General features: G+C 39.0%; 1 protein-coding gene across 9 annotated transcripts in view; it reads left to right on the top strand.

Annotated features, from left to right (window-relative positions):
* The window catches only part of Prpsap2 (phosphoribosyl pyrophosphate synthetase associated protein 2), a 37048-nt gene that overhangs the window by 1299 nt on the left and 16426 nt on the right, over positions 1-19323 (top strand). For 2 of the 9 annotated variants that reach the window (XM_077800691.1, XM_077800692.1), the window contains exons 2-8: positions 548-588; positions 3505-3600; positions 3851-3999; positions 4901-4953; positions 7646-7712; positions 12009-12181; positions 13786-13901. In XM_077800691.1, coding sequence (XP_077656817.1) covers positions 3881-3999; positions 4901-4953; positions 7646-7712; positions 12009-12181; positions 13786-13901 — 528 coding nt within the window. In that variant the 5' untranslated portion in view covers positions 548-588; positions 3505-3600; positions 3851-3880. Of the gene's footprint in view, positions 1-547; positions 589-3504; positions 3601-3850; positions 4000-4900; positions 4954-7645; positions 7713-12008; positions 12182-13785; positions 13902-19323 lie in introns of those variants that run through there. The other 7 variants (XM_077800693.1, XM_077800695.1, XM_077800697.1 and 4 more) reach the window with 4 other exon arrangements.

Below are 19323 nucleotides of genomic sequence, written 5' to 3'. Positions count from 1 at the left end.
ATCAGGCCAAGATCAAGTTCTGTCTGCTGCTGAGAGGCCGTGCAGCCTTGAGTAAGGTTTTTCACCTCTAAACTTACCCCATTTTGTTTTCTTTTCTTCTTCTTTTTTTTTTTGGGGGGGGGGGGCTTGGGCTTTCAAGACAAGCACTCTACCAACTGAGCTATACCCTCAGCGCCATAACTTCCTCGTTTCTAAAATGGGTTTAATTCTCATACCTGTTTCATTGGGCTGTCATAAAAGTTCAGATCACTCAGAAAATGTTAAGCATTAGGGATAATAAAACTTTATGATGACAGATGAACAAAGTGCCTGGGGTCACAGAAGATTGGAAGAGTAATTAGATTTAAATTTTACCAGTAAATTCTCAATATTGATTTTTTTTTCTTTTGGTCCTGGGGATTGAACCCCAGGCCTCTGCATGAACCCCACTCTCCCACTGAGCTGCACCCCCAGCCCTTGATTTTTAAAAAAGTAAATTTTCTTAGAATGAGGTGTATTACTAATAAAAGTAATAATCCTTTGTTTTTTGATGCCTTTTTGTTAACAGACTACTTCAGTTCCATTTGTTAATCGCTGCAACTCAACAAGGTGAGGGTTTATTCAACATACTTTTGTTGAGCCTCTGTCAAATGCTAGGTGATCTTCTAGACATTGGATATTGGCAGAAAATAGTTTAAAAAAAAAAAAAAAGAAAAAGCTCTGCTGCCTGGACTTTAAATTCTGGTGGGGAAGGTTTTATACCAGGTTTCTATCCCTGTTTTCTGGAAGGTAAAGATTAAGGTCTAGGGATGTGCCCCAGAACTGGCAGCTAGTAACTGTGGAAGGCAATCCCAAGCCTTCACCCTCCTCCACTATCTGCAGATAGAGGAGTATTACAGAGTGGGAAAATGATATATTTATGTGCCATCCTTGCTCATTTCCAATATGAATCATCACGCAGGGTCACGAATTTAAAAAAAAAAAAAAGAATGGTTGATGTTGAAATGACTACTAGTCTTTCCACAGTAGGTGAACTCTTGCAGTGTGGTTTAATTCATGAAACTTAGCAGACTCAAAGCTCATTCAGAGAGGAGTGTGATTTCCACTTTAAAAGATGCAAAGATTCTCTGGAAAGGATGAGTTTTCACACATGCTGTCTTACACATTCTAGAATAGATTTAGGATAAACATAAAAGCAGTTGTAGCTTATAGGGGGAAAGTGGGAATGCTCTTTTTATTCTCCATTTCACGATAAAACCTTGTGCTACTGAGCCTCCTACCAGCCTGTCCTATCATTGTGTTTTTGAGGCTAGCCTTTAAAACTAGCCTATAAAACTAGTTTCATATTTGAAGATTGGAACTTCAGATACCATAGTCAGGGTGAGATAGGGCATTTGAGCCATGTGAGATAAGGAAAGGCTTCAGGAAATATCAAGAGAAACTATCTTAAGATAAGGTGGGGGCTGTCCTGTGAACAAGGAATCTGATGTTTCCTATAAATCTTCAAAGGACAAGAAGCAATGGATAGAGGGTACAGGGAAAGGAGTCTCAGCATGTTCTGAGGAAGAATTTGAAATGATGAGCCCTTGGTGTAGTTCCTTGGCAAGAAACTACAGATGGGCTACTAACAGCAGATTGAATAGAAATGGTCTAAATTATTTATATAATATTTTTTGTATCTCTAAAATATTTTCATTCTGTTCCAAGTACTCTCAAGAACACTTTTGTACTTCTAGGAGCTTATTTGAAGGTTAGAAAGAAATATGGCCACCCCATACCTATTATTATATTTAATAGATATCCAAAGTGTTGAAAGTTATTTGCTGCGTATACATGTGTCCAATGTCCATGTGTTAAATCCTTGGCAGAAAATTTACAGTAACCCTGTGGGACCAGTTTTCTAATTTGCATGGATAAGGGAACTGAAGCTAAGAGGTCTTAAGTAACTTAACAAGGCCTCGCTGTCAATTAAGGGGAAGTGGAAGCTAAGATGCAAACATGAGTTTTGACTCAGAAACCTAAATTTGTGACTTCTGAAGAAACAGTTTTGTTTGTTTCCTTCTAAACTTCTACCCTTTTTGTAAACAGACCTATCTCTGTTAGAGGACATCTAAGATCCCTTCCCACCCAGTGTTGGTGATGATGCAGTATTTCTTTCATTTATATTAACCTTTCTGATGGATTCTCATCCTTTGCAGATGCTGTGCTCTCTTGTAAAGCAGTGGTCAGCCACCCCACCCTTTTCTGTAAAAGACCAGATAATATTTAGGCTTTGTGGTTATGCCTAGCCTGTAGTTGCATTCCAGAGCAACTTTGAAACAAAGGAGCATGGCTTTGGAGGGACTTGATTTGGCTCCTGGCTGTATTTGCTGATCCCTGCTTGAAAGCCTTGGTAGACATCAGTGTTCCTCCTTGATCTCTTCAGGACTTTAATCATCCTGCATACATTTTTCTTTATAATTCATAGGCTTAAGATTAATTGCAATGTAGTCCCATATATATTCTGATTTGGAATCCTAGGCTGTCCTGATTGAAATGCCTCTTGAGGGCTCTTAGCTGGAGGTATACTTTCCTAGCCCTCTAGTGGGACTATGCACTGAGCTACCTGTGACCAGATGGTTCCATGGCATATGTGCACTATGAGAACTCTTCAGGATGGTGACCTGGCTAAAAGTGGAGTGTTCACACCATGCAAGACTAGGCAGAGTTAGGAAGAACAGAATAGGTCTGTATTTTCTAACCCAGCTTGTCAAAATATATTGTTTGGTGAAAAAGTATAGATTTGTGCAATGATACCTTTTTGTGCTGGAACCATTGAATGTATGTTTTGTCTATATATTTTATAAGAGTCAGGCCTGTGAATGCATGGAAAAGGCCTGAGGTATCCAGGAACCCTCACTTCTGGGGGACAAGCCTGGTGTTGGGGCTAGTGATTTTTGCCTTAACTATGGTGTTGAAGATCTTGATAAGGAGGATGTGTTTGCATGTTACTTGCTTAATTAAAATTTAAGAATAACAAAAAGGGTCAGCTGAGTTTCAGCCTGTTTATAATCACCAGCTGCCCCAAGTAAACATTCAATGGAAGAAGTGCACTATGCTTTCTGGGAGAGGGTCCCCTCATGGCCTGCTGGATTATTGATAACTCCATGCAATGCAGCATCCTCATTACATAATAGGGACATGCAGCCCAGAATAAATGAGATGAGAAGCTCAGCTCTAATGACCTCTAGGCCAGAGGCCTTTTTACTTTTGTCCTGCTGCCTGTCAATTGGGAGGTCACTTAACTTTCCTTAGGGTTATTTTCTAGTTAGCCTCATGTTCCAGATGAGGAAAAGGAAGATGACAAGATCAGTTTTATGCATGACTCGGGCATCTGGGAGGCAGCTAAAAGATCACAGGGAGGTTTATGGGAAACAGGTTTTACAAGAAAAGCTGGGTGTAGATAGGTCATATATTTTTTGTTTAAGGATCGATCAGTGCACATCCTTGCTAATGGCTCTGCCATTTTTCTGTGTGTTAATCCAGGAGGAATTTTGTTGTCAGAGAATAAAAGGAGGTTGTCCATAATTGACTTTAAGCAGCAAACAGTAAAACACTGAGCTCTTCAGCTCCACCTTTCTTGTAAGTTCATCATTTATTCCCAGTGGTTGTGAAAATGAGTTTAAGTCTTTTGACTTATTTCCATCAATTTGGAACCCTAAAATTCAAATGAACTTTCTGTTTATCCATATAAGTATATATCTCCCCTATAAAAGGCACCATTATGGTGAAAATTATTTTTTTTCAGCAGAAGTTATTTGCTATTTTTAAGAAATCTTTTCAGGTATATTTTATATCATATGGCAATTCTTGACATTTTACATCCTTCTAGGCTCAGAATTGGAAAACCAAGAAGGTTTTGATGTTTTGTGTGACGCCACCTGAATTAGAAACCAAGATGAACATAACCAAAGGAGGTCTGGTGCTGTTTTCAGCAAATTCTAATTCATCATGTATGGAGCTTTCAAAGAAGATTGCCGAGTGAGTTATAATTTTACCATTAAAATCTGTATTGATTGTGTGATATAAATTTGATAATCAGATTAGCAGTGATTGTCAAGCTTGAAAGCAGTTATGTTGTAGTTAATCTACATATTATCCATATAAACTAAAGCTAACCTTTATTTAAATTATCCCAATTCCCTACATATTTACTCCATTAAGTGCCTCTTAAGTGCCAGGGATTGCATTGGGTGCTGTGTGCTCATAGGATTATTTTCATATAATGAAAAGTGAAATGTATAGTGAATAAGAATAGTTCACAGCTTATACTTCAGTGTAATTTTAGATATTTATTAAATGAACATTAAACCCCTGCTCTGTACAAGACCTTGATCTAGCCATTGGGGGTTAGCAGGGAACAGACCAGTCAACTTTCTTCTTTCTTACAAAGTTTACATTTTAGTTGAGAGCCAAAGATGGCAGTGAGAAAGTTGGAATGGGGCAGGTTGTACAACTTTAGCTTGGATGTACACGTGTCTTAAACTGAGGGGATGATAAGTAAGTTGAGAAACCTGTAGGAGCCAACACATGGAGGTCTAAGGTTAGAGGCCTCCACGCAGAGGGAACAGCAGATTCTAAGGCCCTTTGGTATGCAGGAGCAGGCATTGGTGTGTATCAGGAATCTGGGCTGGAGGTCAGAGGGCAGCAGGAGTATAGGAGGCAAGACAGGCAGAGATGGACTGTATAGGCCTTGGCTAGACCTGGGAGGGGGTAAGAGGGCAGGCGGTGAACTCATAACAATTTAATATTGACTTCAAATTTTGTAGTAAGAATAACTATTTTATTTTACTTTTATCAATTTATGATCATCCTTAAATAATAGAGATATTGAGTCTGTTCTATGACCTTCTCAGCTTTTCCCCCACTTTCTCTTCTCTAGGCGGCTGGGGGTGGAAATGGGCAAAGTGCAGGTTTACCAGGAACCTAACCGAGGTGAGCTATCTTGGTCATGTGTACCATTGATCTTTTTGGGGAATATGGCATGTTGGCTTAGTCCTTCATCCTCTACTGTTGAGACAATTTGACTCAGTTGTCTGATTCTGTTAGCAAAAAGTCACTCAAGGTGGAAGAGAGTGATGTTTTAGTTCTCATTCGTACCAACTAGAGTCACATGTGGGTCTCAAATGCCAGTTTTAGAGTTTATTTAATAATAATTGCATAAATATATGAACCAGACAGTCAGATGAATGAAAACATTAGCTTTGCTGTTGGTTGAATTGACATCACTTTAGGCAGGATAAGCAAATCCTATGTGGCTGCAATTTCAGTTGGGTTTTTTAGTTTTTGTTCTTGTTCTTTTCCCCCAAAGACAGGGTCTTACTGGGCACAATGGCACATGCCATGTAATCCCAACTGCTTGGAAGACTGAGCAAGAGTATCACAAGTTGGATGCCAGCCTGGACAATTTAGTGAGGCCCTGTCTCAAAAAATAAAAGGGCATGGGATGTAGCTCAGTGGTAGGTGCCCAGTATGGGGGTTATGGGGATGGGGGGAAGGGAGGTGGGGAGTTGGAGTGTTCTTGCTGGCCTCAGACTCCTGGGCCTAAGCAGTCTCCTGCTTAAGCCTCCTGAGTCGCAGGGACTATAGACATATATTACCATGACATTTTTTCCCCCTGGTGCTGGGGATGTAACCCAGAGCTTCCCATGTGCTAAGCATGCATCCTACCTCTGATACCCTTAGTTCCAAGTTAGTTATTCTTTATTTCCACTTAAGCTGCCATAGTTTAAACATCATAGGAAATACTTCTGTTAATTGATTTCTACCACCAATAACCATCCCAATTTACAAAGAATGTGTTATTAGATATTGGTAGTATATTTTTAAATGTTGGATATTTAAAATTATTCTAGCAAGAGTGATGTACAGCTTGCATGGGCTTGAGAGCACCTTATTCTTGGAAGGTTATTTAACCTTTCTAAATTGTAAACAATTATGGCTGTTTCAAGGATTAAAAGGATAATCTGTGTCTAACACAGATCTTGGCACATAGTAAGTACTCTGTAAATACTCATTCCGTTTCCTTTTCTACTAGAGGATTTTGTCAAATATTTAAATATTACAAAGCTTTCAAGAGGCTTTGATAGAAAGGTACCCTTCTCCTCTTCCCTTATTGATCTCTCCAGTACTGCCTCCTTTTTCCTGTCTCCTGAGACATCCCAAATGGCTTCAGTAGAGAAAAGTGCAGTTGAAGAACAGTTTGAAGAGACATTCTAGGGGAGGTTCTCCTGAAATGGGAACTGGATAAGGGAGGGCCAGAGGAAAGCCTCCCAGTGAAGACTCAAGGAGGCTGGTTCACTCACTCTTCAAGCTTATGAGTGAAGGGAGGGAAGGTATTTACTGTCTGTTGGGAAGGAAGGAAGTAACAATTATGTTTTTGTATTGTCACCAGATCTTGAAAGTAGTTTAGGTGTGATATTCTGTACGAGGTCCCCAAAGTAGGAAAGTCAGAATTCAAACCCAGATTTCTGCAATTCTAACATTCATTTTCTCAGCATCATACCACATTCTCTTGTAAATCTGCATTCTGTTTTTTCCAACTTTTTTATTTCTTTGATGCAGTGCTGGGAATGGACCCCAGGACCTCACACGTGCTAAGCAAGTACTACCCTCCAGCCCTTTCCAATATTTTTAATAAAAATTTTCAAACATATGTGAAAGTTAAAATCTGACCCCATAAGCGCCCACCCACCCATATGTATATCTACAACATAGAGTCAATAGTTAACATTTTGCCATCTGAATATGTATGTGTGGAATCATTTGAAAGTAAATTATAGACGTTGAGACACTTGGTGCTAGATACCTGACCACATATCTCCTGAGAATAAATTCTTTCTCCTGTGTAAAAAATATTACCACGGTCATATTTAAGAAATTAATAGTTCTTTATTCATGTAATATCACTCTATATTCAGATTTCCATAGTTTTCCTAAAGAACCTAGTGCTGAGGATGGGTCTCAGGGTCTCATATCTGCTAGCATGTGCTCTACCACTGAGCTATACCACCATCCCAACAGCTGTCATACCCCCCACAGACCAGGACTCTTAATTCAAGTGATGTGTGTTTTACATATCTTCAGTCTCTTCTAATCTCAAATGGTTTCCTCGTGTTTTCTTTTTTTTTTCTTCCTGTGACATTGACTGATGAAAAATTTGTCTTGTAGAGATTTATCCATTGTTCCCTTGTAGTTAATTACGAATGTTTTGAAAGTAGGGATATCAGATCTCATTTCTCTTTGCTGTCATAGCATATAATTTCTTGTGCTTGCGTTCTCAGCTGATCCAGGTCAAAAGAATGAATGTGTCATTTCCTGTACAGGTCCTAAGCTCAGCCTAGCACAGCTCTTATTGCTCACGTGTAAAGGCTGAGAAGCCTAGATGTACTTGTTTCAGGTCAGAAAGGTAATTCCCATTTAAGGCTGTCATGTAGCTGAGCCTGTTAAAAAGCACAATTGATAGCATTCTGTTTATTATCTCTAGGAGCATCTAATGTCTAGTGAGTCTTTGTAAATAGTTCTAATTTTGATAGATAACAACACTAGGGTATGAAGCAGATACTTTGTATATTTTTTAAAATATAAACTCTGTGCCTTTTCTTCCTCTTTTTCCTCTTCCTGCCAGAAACCAGAGTACAGATTCAAGAGTCTGTGAGGGGGAAAGACGTTTTCATCATCCAAACTGTCTCAAAGTGAGTAGTTCTCCAGCAGTGGTGCTGGTGCCTTCTGGTTTCTGTTTGGGCACAAGTGTTTAAAACAGTTAGAGTTGACAGGAAAGGATAAGTTCAGATAGTCTTAAAATTGGTGTATCTTACTTTGCTAATTTTTCTATCATAATTGCTGACTTTTATGTGTGTGTGTGTGTATATGTGTGTGTGTGTGTGTATGTGTGTGTGTGTGTGTGTGTGTGTGTGTGTACGCGTGTATGCACACGTGTGCTTTTTAAGAGACAGGGCTTTGCCATGTGGATAAAAGTGACCCCAAACTCCTGTGCTTAGTGGTCCTTCTGCCTTAGCCTCCTGAGTAGCTGAGACTACAGGAGCATACCACTGTATGCCACCTTTTCTCCGTTTTTGATGGGAGGAAATAAGCAAGTGTTAGAGTGGAGGTTCGTAATGATAACAGAATGCATGAAGTTATTCGCAGGGAAGCATTTCTACTCCCACTTCTCCAAAAACACAAAACAGGTTAGGGAAGAGGGATTTTCTTATGTGGGATTCATAAAGATTTTATTGTTGATAATTTAAATGTGGCCTCTTGGCCCACATTGGACGCCAATACATGTGTTCTAGAAATTGTGGAGTTACGGATGTATAAGCTGAGTGTAGAGAGTTCAGTGAGGTTTTCTGTGCCACTTTGAATGAAGAGCCACTGTGGAAGACAGAGTGATCACATGGAGCCCTGTGCTTGTGCTTGCATTCTCAGCTGATCTAGGTCAAATGTGCATTTGTCTACTGTGCATTTGTCCCCAGAGGTTCCCAGACACCTCCATGAATGGAAATTTTCCACTCAGAATGATTTTTTTTTGTTTTTTTTAAAAAATGGCATGGCCATTCTGGGCTTCCCAGTTCAACAGTAGCTCCCCATTCCAGCTCAGTTCCCCTAGAATAAGGTCCCCCTGGGGTAGCCTGTAGCAACCACACTGCCCTGGGTGAGAGGGGAGAAGTATGATGGCTCCAGGTTATTCATTCCAAACTCTGATAGGGAGCAGGGTCCCCAAGTGTCCCAGCTTTGGCCAGGCAGAGGGGCTACAGGTGGCCAGAAAGTGGCAGGTTCATCCACCCAGATCATGCCATCTTCATCCTACCCTGTCCTCTTTCTATAAGGGACACAAGGTATCCCACAATGACATAGGGATTATTTTGATCTGAGGACATCTGAGAAACAATAGATGAAAGATGAGGTCCTTCTCTGAACTCTCTTTATCTGCATAAGAGCAAAACTTCACAAAAGATTTCAGGTGTCATAATTCTTCCTAGAATTGAATTTTCCAACCAGGGAGATTGACTTCTGTCCTAAGACTAGACAAGAAATCTTACCAATGTAAGAAGCCACCTAATTCTCACAAAACTGTACCCTTTCTCCTATCTGTTCTCCTGCTTTTTTAATGCAAGAACCAAGGCCTCAGAACATTCTTAACATCTAGAAATCAGTTTGGAGACTGCATCATTTTTTAGCTCAGAGTCTGAAAATTGCTGCCTACCAAATTTAGTAATAGATATAAATATATACATACATACATACACACCACATAAAATAAATATGATAAACAGCAAAGAAAAGGAAGAACAGCCAAATTTCCCAGGAATTTTGTTTGGGAACACACATAACTTTCACCTAAACTTTTACTGTCTTTGTCTTGATTTTGCTTCCTCAGGGTGGTGTCACAAAACTCTTATCTGTCCCAGAAAGAGGAATGGCAAGGAATTGTCATTGCATCCCAAGCCAGGGAGAGTATATGTGCTATAAGAAAGTGAGAGAGTGGCTGTGGCTGGCCTTTATCAGGTGCCCTTGCTTCCTCTTCTGCTTAGACCTTCATGGTCCCCAGTAGAGCTGGGCTTGAAGGCACCAAGTCTTGGTATCCTGTGCCACTCTCCTCTTTCCTCTTTCTGTGCCAGGGTGCTAGTTGAGGACTCGCCTGTCCTGTACCCCACTGCAGCATCAGGGAGGGAAGGTGCAGGCATAGACGGCTTAGGCTACTCTGGCTCCTGAGTGTCTGCAGCCCTCTGTCTCCTCAGAGACAATTTGGGTCAGTTGGATAAATACTGGAGGCTGTGTGGATTGTCCAGGAGAGACGTGGGAGCTGAAGTTCCAGTTGAATTAGAATTCAGAAAGGGTGACTGTTAATCCTTCCCATTTTCAAGTACTTCCATTTCTCTTCCTTTACATATTTTTGTTTATTTCAACACTGTCATCATCTATCCTTGTCTTTTGTCAACTTCTTTTTCCCCTAGTCAAGACCACTGAGTATCCCCCAAATCTTCTTTCTACCTCTGCTTTACATTGTCCTATGAGTGCCACAGTTTGTGTTAAATCAGGTCCTCAGTCTCATCCAGGTTATGACAAGCCTGGATGCCGTCATCGTCTTTCTGAAATCACATGGAGATTTGCTGGTGGCAGATATAGCCTCCATCTCATTTATCTATTGATTGATTTTTTAGAGTCTTGGGGTGAGCCCAGAGCCTCATGCATTGTAGGAGAGCACTGTACCCCTGAGCTGCAGCCCCAGCCCCTTACTTCATTTTAGTACAGACTCCAGTGGCAGTTACCAGAAGTGTGAGACAGATTTTAGATGAAGAAAAGTCCATTAACTGAAGTTTTCCTGTGATTCAAGCAAGTTTCATCATTTGAGTTGAGTGGTGGAAGCCCTGTTCCTTGTTGCTCCTGGTTCTGGATCATAGAGTGACTTTGTACTCACTATTAGTTCCTCTACTCATCTTCCCACATAGAATGCTTCTGTGAAAATATGTTTTAATTCACCAGTTGTCAAACTTGTTATTCAATGATAACAGAAACTTACTTATCCAAATGTTCTGTTTCCATTCACTCATTAACCAGTATTTGTTGAATGTCTGTGATGTGTGAGTTCCCGTTACTGGTGTGTGAGGTGCCTTAATGATTGATTCAGGTAAAGATCCTTGTCTTGAGGGGTTAATATTCTAGTGGAGGGAAACATACAGAGAACTTGATAAATAAGTTATCCGGTATACTGAACGTGATAAGCACTATGGAAAAAACAAACTGGTATAGGGCTGGGGTTGTGGCTCAGCGGTAGAGCACTCACCTAGCACATGTGAGGCCCTGGGTTTGATCCTCAGTACCACATAAAAACAAATAAACAAAATAAAGGTATTGTGTACAACTAAAAAAAAAAAAAATTGGTAAAGCAAGGAATCAGGAGGGATGGTAGTGAGAGGGTAGAAGGGCAGACAGGGTAAGTCTTGTCATGAAGGTAATGTTGGAGCAAAAACTGCATGAGGGGTGGGAGTGAGTCTAATAGAACCATCTAGAACCATGCGTTTTGTGGCAATGAGCAGCAGAGGGAGGACTGACCAGAATAGAGTGTGACTGGGCTGAGAAGGGGGCATGGAGCCAGGGGAAGGACAGGGGCTGATCATAATAAAGGAGTGTGGGAGCCACTGTGAGACCTTGGGCTTTGGCCATGGGCAGAAGAGGAGGCTATCTCGTGGTCTTGAGCAGAGGCCTATGCCGTCTAACTTCACTTTAAGGACAAGTTTCTCGGCATGGAGCATGGACTTCAGGGATATTCCAGGAGGGGCAGGCCATGGTCACCTAATGGGGTAGACAACTCTCCTAAGATGTACTGCAAAGTGAAGCAAAGAGTTGGGGCTTCAGAGAAGGTGGTTATGAATTGTAGTTTTAATGGAAGAAGGACCTGAATATTTACAAGCTGATGAGTATAAGCCAGGGGAGTGTGACAGATGATGGTGTAAACAGGGAGGGAGGATTGCTGGAGCAAGATCTTCCAGGAGCCAGGAGTGGGTGGGGAGTAGTGTGTAATTTTGGAGTTATCTCTGAGACCAGTACTCTGTCAGAAGACAGCTTCCATGGTAGCCTACCACCAGGTACATCTGCACCATGCAAGTTGGCCTGTGTTGTGCCATTAATCAGAGAGGAACTTTGTATACCAGAAATACTCCAAAATTAACTCTAATCCCTATTGCCTCTTGCCTGCTGAACAACGCTGGTGGGGGAGCGGGGAGAAACTAGAGTCATCAGTTGAGAGGAAATGTGTGGAGAGCTCATGGAGATATGAGAAGAGAAGACATCACTGGTTTCTGTGTTTTACACCTCAAGTCTTAGAACAGGGAGATAATAATGTTATTGTTATTATTTTGGTGTTGGGGATGGAACCCAGGGTCTCAAGCATGTTAAGCATGCTCTACTAGTGAGCTACACCCCCAGGTCAGGAGGGAAATCTTAAAGTCTCACACTCCTCAATGGGATTTTCTGTGCCTGGGTTACAGGGATGTGAACACCACCATCATGGAGCTCCTGATTATGGTGTACGCATGTAAGACTTCTTGTGCCAAGAGCATCATCGGCGTGATCCCCTACTTTCCTTACAGCAAACAGTGCAAGATGAGGAAAAGAGGCTCCATTGTCTCTAAATTATTGGCCTCCATGATGTGCAAAGCTGGTAAGAAAGGCAGATCCTTGACAACTGACTGGGAGCTTGGGAGTTTATTTTTACAGAAATCATTTCAAAGCATTCTCTTAAGCAAATGAGAATGCTGAACCGAGGAAAAATAGTGATGCTGCTTTAAAACCCCACTAGTTTGTGCAGTCTGTCCTTCTCCACAAGAGAGATATGCCAAGACCCCCAGTGATACCTGAAACAGTGAGTGCTAGTAAACTCTGTAGGCACACTGCAGTACTGGGGCAGCAGATCTCACAACTGAGATGGCTACTAAGTGACTTCAGGTGGATAACATTTGTAGCATAGATACACTGGATAATGGGATGATGTACCTCCTAAATAGGACAAAGCAGGATATCATGAGATTTCATAGTGTTATTCAGAACAATGTGCGATTTAAAATTTATGAATTGCTTACTTGTGGAATTTTCCATGTAATCTTTTTGGACCATGAGTAACTAAAATCACAATAAGGGGACTAATAATGAGAAATTCTGCAGAGAATTATGTTTCCGACTCCCTAAAACATGGAGGTAATGAGAAAAACTTTTGTTTTCATTTTTTCCTAAAAACTTTGTTCAAATTTATATTGAAATGACATTAAACTTGTTTTGAAGGATGACAGTCGTTCTGAACCCTGCTGTTTCTCTTAACACAGCAACTATTTGTATTTTAGCCTTTTCCCTTTCCAGGACAGGCATATTTTGCAAACAGTTTGTATTTTTTTGTGTTATGCATTCTTAGGTAGCATCCTAAATATGTCCACTTGTTTCTAAATATTCTACATAGTTTCCATTGTGTGTGTTTGTACATGTGCAAACACTCTCCTATATGTCCATGTGTGTGCTTGTGAGTATATGATTATAAATTACATATCACAGAGCATTTGCACAAAGAGAAAGGAATTTAAAAATCCCCATATCGCTGCATTTTAACACAGATGCTTACCATAGAATATATTTTTTAGTGTACCATTCCAAAGAAGGCAAAAATGAAACAAACCCCAGGGACCTCGGCAGCATCTCCCCTTGAAAACACTGTAACAGGCACTGAAAAGAGGAGCAGAGGCTCCTCACTGAGTCTTTTGAGTCCACCCTACCCTTCCAACCTTCTACCTGGAGGAACCACCAGGCTCTTTTTTTTTTTTTTTTTTTTTTGCTCTTCTGGGCAAGTACTGCTTTTTAAATTTTTTCATATTGAATTTTCCCTATACTTTGCTGATCATCATTTCAGATATTCTTTAAAGATATAGTGAAGGTTTTTCATTTGCTCCATTTCCTGCTTGGTATAGTTTCTCCGTAGGCTTTGTTATGCTTATTAAGGAAAATTCAAGGAGATAGATAGAACCATTCTCATAGAATTTTTAGATTCACTTCTCTATTACTATTATCTTTACTGTTTTGTACTTTAAATTTATTTAAAAATCATGCATCTCATAGTATCAAAAAATCTGAACCATAATGATGCTGGAGTTTTTTGATAGGAGAGTAATTTTTTCATGGTAACTTACTATATATAATATTTTATTTTACATGATACTAATTCCCTGTGGTGCAGCTAGTTTTACAACTATTTATGTGCTTGTATCTGCTTTATTTTTGAAGGTCTAACCCACCTCATTACTATGGATTTACACCAGAAGGAAATTCAGGGTTTCTTTAATATTCCTGTGGATAATTTAAGAGCTTCTCCCTTCCTATTACAGTATATTCAAGAAGAGGTGAGCCAGCTTGAACTTTTTATTTTAATATTCTGGTAAAGGTATAGCTCTATTTCTTTGAGGTGTCCCTAAAGAATTAAAATTTGTTGATTCCTGTTTAGCGATCTATTGTGGTTTACAGTGCACTTCTGTATTTTAAAAAGTAATTTATCTCTTTTACTCATCTCTTAAAATTGCCTTTTCTTTTGGACCTCAAGTACCTAGAATTGGACTAGTCATTTATCATAACAGATAAGTTAATCTCATCTTTTGTCCACGTGTGATCTTGGCTCATTTGAATATCTCCATCTCTCCATTCTGTCTCTGTTCAGAGACAGAGTAGTTGACACCCATGATTGTAATTCCATCACCCAACAAGAAAACAAAAATCGGCTAGGTGCAGTGGCACACACCTGTAATCCCAGCAAGTTCTAGGCTTTGGCAACTCATCCAGACCCTGTCTCAAAATTTTATAAAAGGGATTGAAGCTTGGTGGTAAATCACCATGGGTTAAATCCTCAGTACAAAAGAGAGAGAGAGAGAGAGAGAGAGAGAGAGAGAGGAGATAACCATCCCAGTAGTTCACATCTGCTGATATGATCTTTCTCTGCCCCATCCCACTGCCTCCTCCCACCCAGGGAACCATGGGCCCCGAATCTCCTGTCATTTTTCCTTGAATTTTCTTTTTACATAGTTTTAGTTCATATATCTAATGCTAAATTATATATGTAGGTTTACATTTTTAACTTTGACAAGAAGAAACTGTAATCTTTTGAGTGTTTCACTTGGTGTTATGTAGTAAGAAGTATATACACAACTGGAACTCATCCCTGTTGTTGTACGTGCAGTTATCCATTTGACTACTGAGAAGTGCTCTTTGTGCAGCTGGATCTCAGCCTAGTTATCCTTTTCCATGAGTTGTTTGTAGGCTTTCCCTATCATAATTGCTCTCCTGTGAACATGCTCAACGTCTCCAGTGGTACACAAGCCACCTTGTATCTTAGTGAAATTTCAAAATTGCATGGGGTGTGGATGTTTGATTTTTCCAGAGCAGTTGTGCCAACTTATATTCCTACTAGCAATGAGATCGAAATCCTGTGGATCCATCTTTGCTTCAGTGCTTACACTACCAGATTATAAACTCTTGTTAGTTGAATGCCTGTGATATGGAATCCTGTCATTTTGATGGATGGATCTGATGACTAATGAGGTTGAACATATATATCTTCAGATATTCTTCCTCCTCACTGAAAATGTGTTACATCCATTCATCATTTAATAGTGGTTTCATTTGTGTGCTTCTTACTGAGTTGTAGGCATTCTTTGTTTCATTCTTGATTTGTTGGTATTTGTTTCCCTTAGATTTCTCAGTTTATAACTTATCCATCTTTTAGTTGTGTTTGGGGAATGTTGGAAGCAAACATATTAAGTATTTGTCTCACAAAGTGAATTTCACACAACATAAAATTAACCATTTAAACATAAAAATCAGTAGCACTTAGTTCATTCACAATATTGAGCAGCCACTATTTCTATCTAGTCCCAGTTCTTCATCACCCCAGAACACCCTGAACCCATTAAGTAACCCCATTCCACCTACCCACCCCTTTGCCCCCGTTGCCTGGCAACCACTAATCTGCTTCCTGTCTCCAGGGATTTGCTTGTTCTAGAGATTTCATATAAATGGAATTAGAGTTTATCCTCTTGTCTGGCTTCTTTCACTTAGCCAGGAATATGTGGTGGTTCTTACCATTTATTTCTGGTTATTTTTTGGTTATAGCCATCTTGGTGGGTGTGAAGTGATATTGTGATTTTGATTTGCATCCCCTAACAAGTAATGCCATTGAACTTGGTGAATACCAGACTCTATATTGGGTAGAAGATTTTCAAGTATTTCACCCATTCTGCAGATTGCCTCAGTTTCTTGATAGTGTCCCTTGATGCACAAAAGTTTATAATTTTGATAAAGTTTGTTTAACTATTTTTTATTGATCTATTTTTTTTTCCCTCCAATACTAGGATCAAATTTATGGCATTTGTTTGTTTGTTTGTTTGTTGAGACAGTGTCTCACTGTGTTGCCCAGGCTGGTAGTCTCAAACTCCTAGACCCAAGCAATCTATCCTCTTGCCTTGGCCTCCCCAGTACTGGGACTATAGTCATGTGGACTATAGGCATGTGTCCAGGTTTTATTATTACTTATGTTTTTGTTGTCTTATCTTTAAAAAATATATACTGTCAATCCAAGGTTATCAAGATATGTCCCTGTTTTCTAAACATCTCACAGTTCTAGCTCTTCAGTGTAAGTCTTAACCATTTTGAGTTATTCTTCATATATGTTGTGAGATGGGCGTTCACACTCATTCTTTCGTATGTGGATATCCAATTGTCCAGCACCATTTATTAAAAATTATTCTTCTGCCCACTGAATGGCTTTAGCACCTTATGGTCAAAAATCAATTGACCATAGATGTTTGGTTTACCTGTGAACTCTGAAGTTGGTCTTTACGCTTCTCTTTTGCCAATACCATGCTCAATTTTGATTCATATTGGGAATTAGGAGTTGCCCAATTTTGTTCTTTTTCAAGATTGTTTTGTCTCTTTAAAGCTTGTGACTCCATATAAATTTTGAGAACTAGCTTTTCTGTTTACGCAAATTAGCTTTTCTGTTTATCTCAATTTTTTTCTTTTTTATGTTGAAATCATTTATTTATTCCAGGCAATATTAACAGGCCATTATTACCCTGGAAAATTCTAACTGATCCATTTGAATGACTCAAGGATTGAAAATAAACTACTAATCCTTGTTCGGTACCAATCTGTTACAGAAACATGTTGAGTTTTGTTCAAGTATTCATCGCAAAAATCAGGTTTTGATTACCTGAATATTAGAATCACTGTCAATGAAATGTTCTTTGTTTCCAAAATATTTTATGAAAGAGCTCTAAATTCTGTCATTTGGGTTACTAAAAGTAGGAAGTTCAGAGGTGAAGCTCATGGAAACAGCACCAGAACACCTGCAACGAACTATGGTTTTCGTTTGTCTTAACCCTGTCAACCCACCTCTCTCCCAGCCCAGATTAAAACAAAGCAGAAGCAGTTATATTTTGAACAGATTATAACCAGAAAAATTCTATATAGAATAATTTTTCTAAAATCAACTTTGCCTTTACTTCAAAGAGGAATGAAGGGAAGGGAGGGAGGGCGGGAATGGGAAAGACAATAGAATGAATCAGACATAACTTTCCTATGTGCATACATGAATACATGACCAGTGTAATTCCACATCACGTACAATCACAAGAATAGGAAGTTACATTCCTTGTATGTATAATACGTCAAAATACACTCTACTGTCATGTAAATCTAAAAATCGCAAATAATATAAATAAATAAATACGTAAATAAAATACATTGCCTTCACTTTGTAATTCACAATAGAGCTTCCAAACTTTCCCTACCCACCTTTCTCCACTGGATTCTTCCTATCTAAATGTATTTTAACAGCATTAGTTCTAGACTGTAATACAGAATCCATACATGACCTCACCTCCAGTATTACAAATTAAATTGGAGAGGAGATGTGAAGAATCTCCAAGAAGACGAAGTCATTTAGGCCTCATGGTGACTTAACCTTGCTTGATTTGCAATCATAAGCCATATCTCAAATTTTGATGGGGATTGTATTAAATCTGTGAATCATTTTGGACAGTATTGCCATCTTAATATTTAATCTTCCACCTATGAATACAACATTTCTTTCCATGTATTTAGATATCAGTTTCTTCAGTGTATAAGTCTTTCACTTTCTAGCCTAAGTTAAATTTATTCCAAAGTTTGTTAGGTTTTGGATGTTACTGTAAGTAGAATTTTGTTTGTTTGTTGGAGTGTCCATTGGTGGAATATAGGAACACTACTGATACTTGCATGTTGCTCTTGTACCCTGCAGTTCTGCAACATTCATTTTTTAGCTGTAGTAGTTTGTTGTGGGTTTTCAGGGGGTGGAGGTTGTATTCTTTATTGTTTCCTGCGTATGAGAACAGGTCACTTACAAATGGAATTAGTTTGACCTCTTCCTTTCCAATTTGAGTTTTTTTCATTTCCTTTTCATGCCTGATATTTCCGGGTAGAATTTTCAGTGCATTTTAAACACAAGTAGTGAAAGTGTTATTCTTGTTTTAATCATGAACTTAAGGGTAAACGCTTTCACTCACCATTAAGTCTGATGTTGGCTATGGGTTTTTCATAAATACTCTTTATCATATCAGGTAAATTCCCTGCAATTCCTGGTTTTTCTGAGTCTTCTATCATGAAAAGGTATTGGATTTGTCAAATGCTTTTTCTGTATTTAAATAATTTTACGTTTTCCTCCTTTATTAATTCTGTTTGTGTGAGTATGTGTGTGTGTGCGCGCGCGTGCGCGCGAGAGCTTGAACTGAGAATCCCTTTATTTTGTTAATGTAGTGTATTAAATTTATTTTTCTCAAGTTGAACCACCCCTTTCACTATTGGGTAAATCAGATTTGTGTAATTTTATTAGTCATATTTATTATTCTTTGACATAAGAGCACTTTGTGACTTTTTACTTAAGAAGCCTTTTAAATTTTGGTTTGTATTGTACTTAAGATTTTTATTTTAGGAACTGTTTGTCTCACATGAATTATTTCTTCAGTAACTTTTCCAAATAACTTCCTTTTACAATACTATACTTAAAAGACAGCAGTTTATTGACCTAAAAAAAAACAAACAAAAAAAAAAAACATTTTTTCTGGTAAGATTTGGGGCCTTCCCTACATTCCAACTATCAGTTTAGGCCCTCATAGTGAAAATGACTCAAGAATTTTGGAAAGAGAAAAATCTGTAATAACTACTTACTTTATTTCATGTTGTATACCCAAAAAAAAATAAAGTGCTAATTCAGAAGATAATATAGACTATAATTTCTTCTCTTCTCCCATTTGTTTGTTGGTTTATTTTGGAGATGGGGTCTTGCTATGTTTCCCAGGCTGGTCCCAAACTCCTAGGCTCAAATAACTGATCTTCTTGCCTCATCCTCCTGGATAGCTGGGACCACAGGTGTGCACCACTATCCCTGCTATGGCTTGTTTTTTCTTTTGTTTGTGTTTGCATACTTTTATGTAACATACTGGGAAAAGGCCTTGGCTCAGTCATCTCAGGTTGTTTTTCTTAAGTTGGCTTATTTCTACCATTCAACCAGCTCCTAAACTCCTCATTTACACCATAATGACGTCTTCCTCCTAGATGTCTTGTTCTTTCTCATCACAACTGTTCCTCCTTCAACTGTATGATTTCCTGTGTAACCTTGGAAGAGACAATAGGCATGTTTTGATTAGAGTCCTTTTATTTGTTTTACTAATGGTTTCCTTGGTATATCTTCTCTAAAGTGGGTTTTTGCTAGTTGATGATGTTTGATGAGATAAGGAA

Source organism: Urocitellus parryii, chromosome 7, assembly GCF_045843805.1.
Source record: "Urocitellus parryii isolate mUroPar1 chromosome 7, mUroPar1.hap1, whole genome shotgun sequence".
NCBI classification, from domain to species: domain Eukaryota; kingdom Metazoa; phylum Chordata; class Mammalia; order Rodentia; family Sciuridae; genus Urocitellus; species Urocitellus parryii.
The sequence above is the reverse complement of the archived record's forward strand: the minus strand, read 5'-3'. Positions and strand labels throughout refer to the sequence as shown.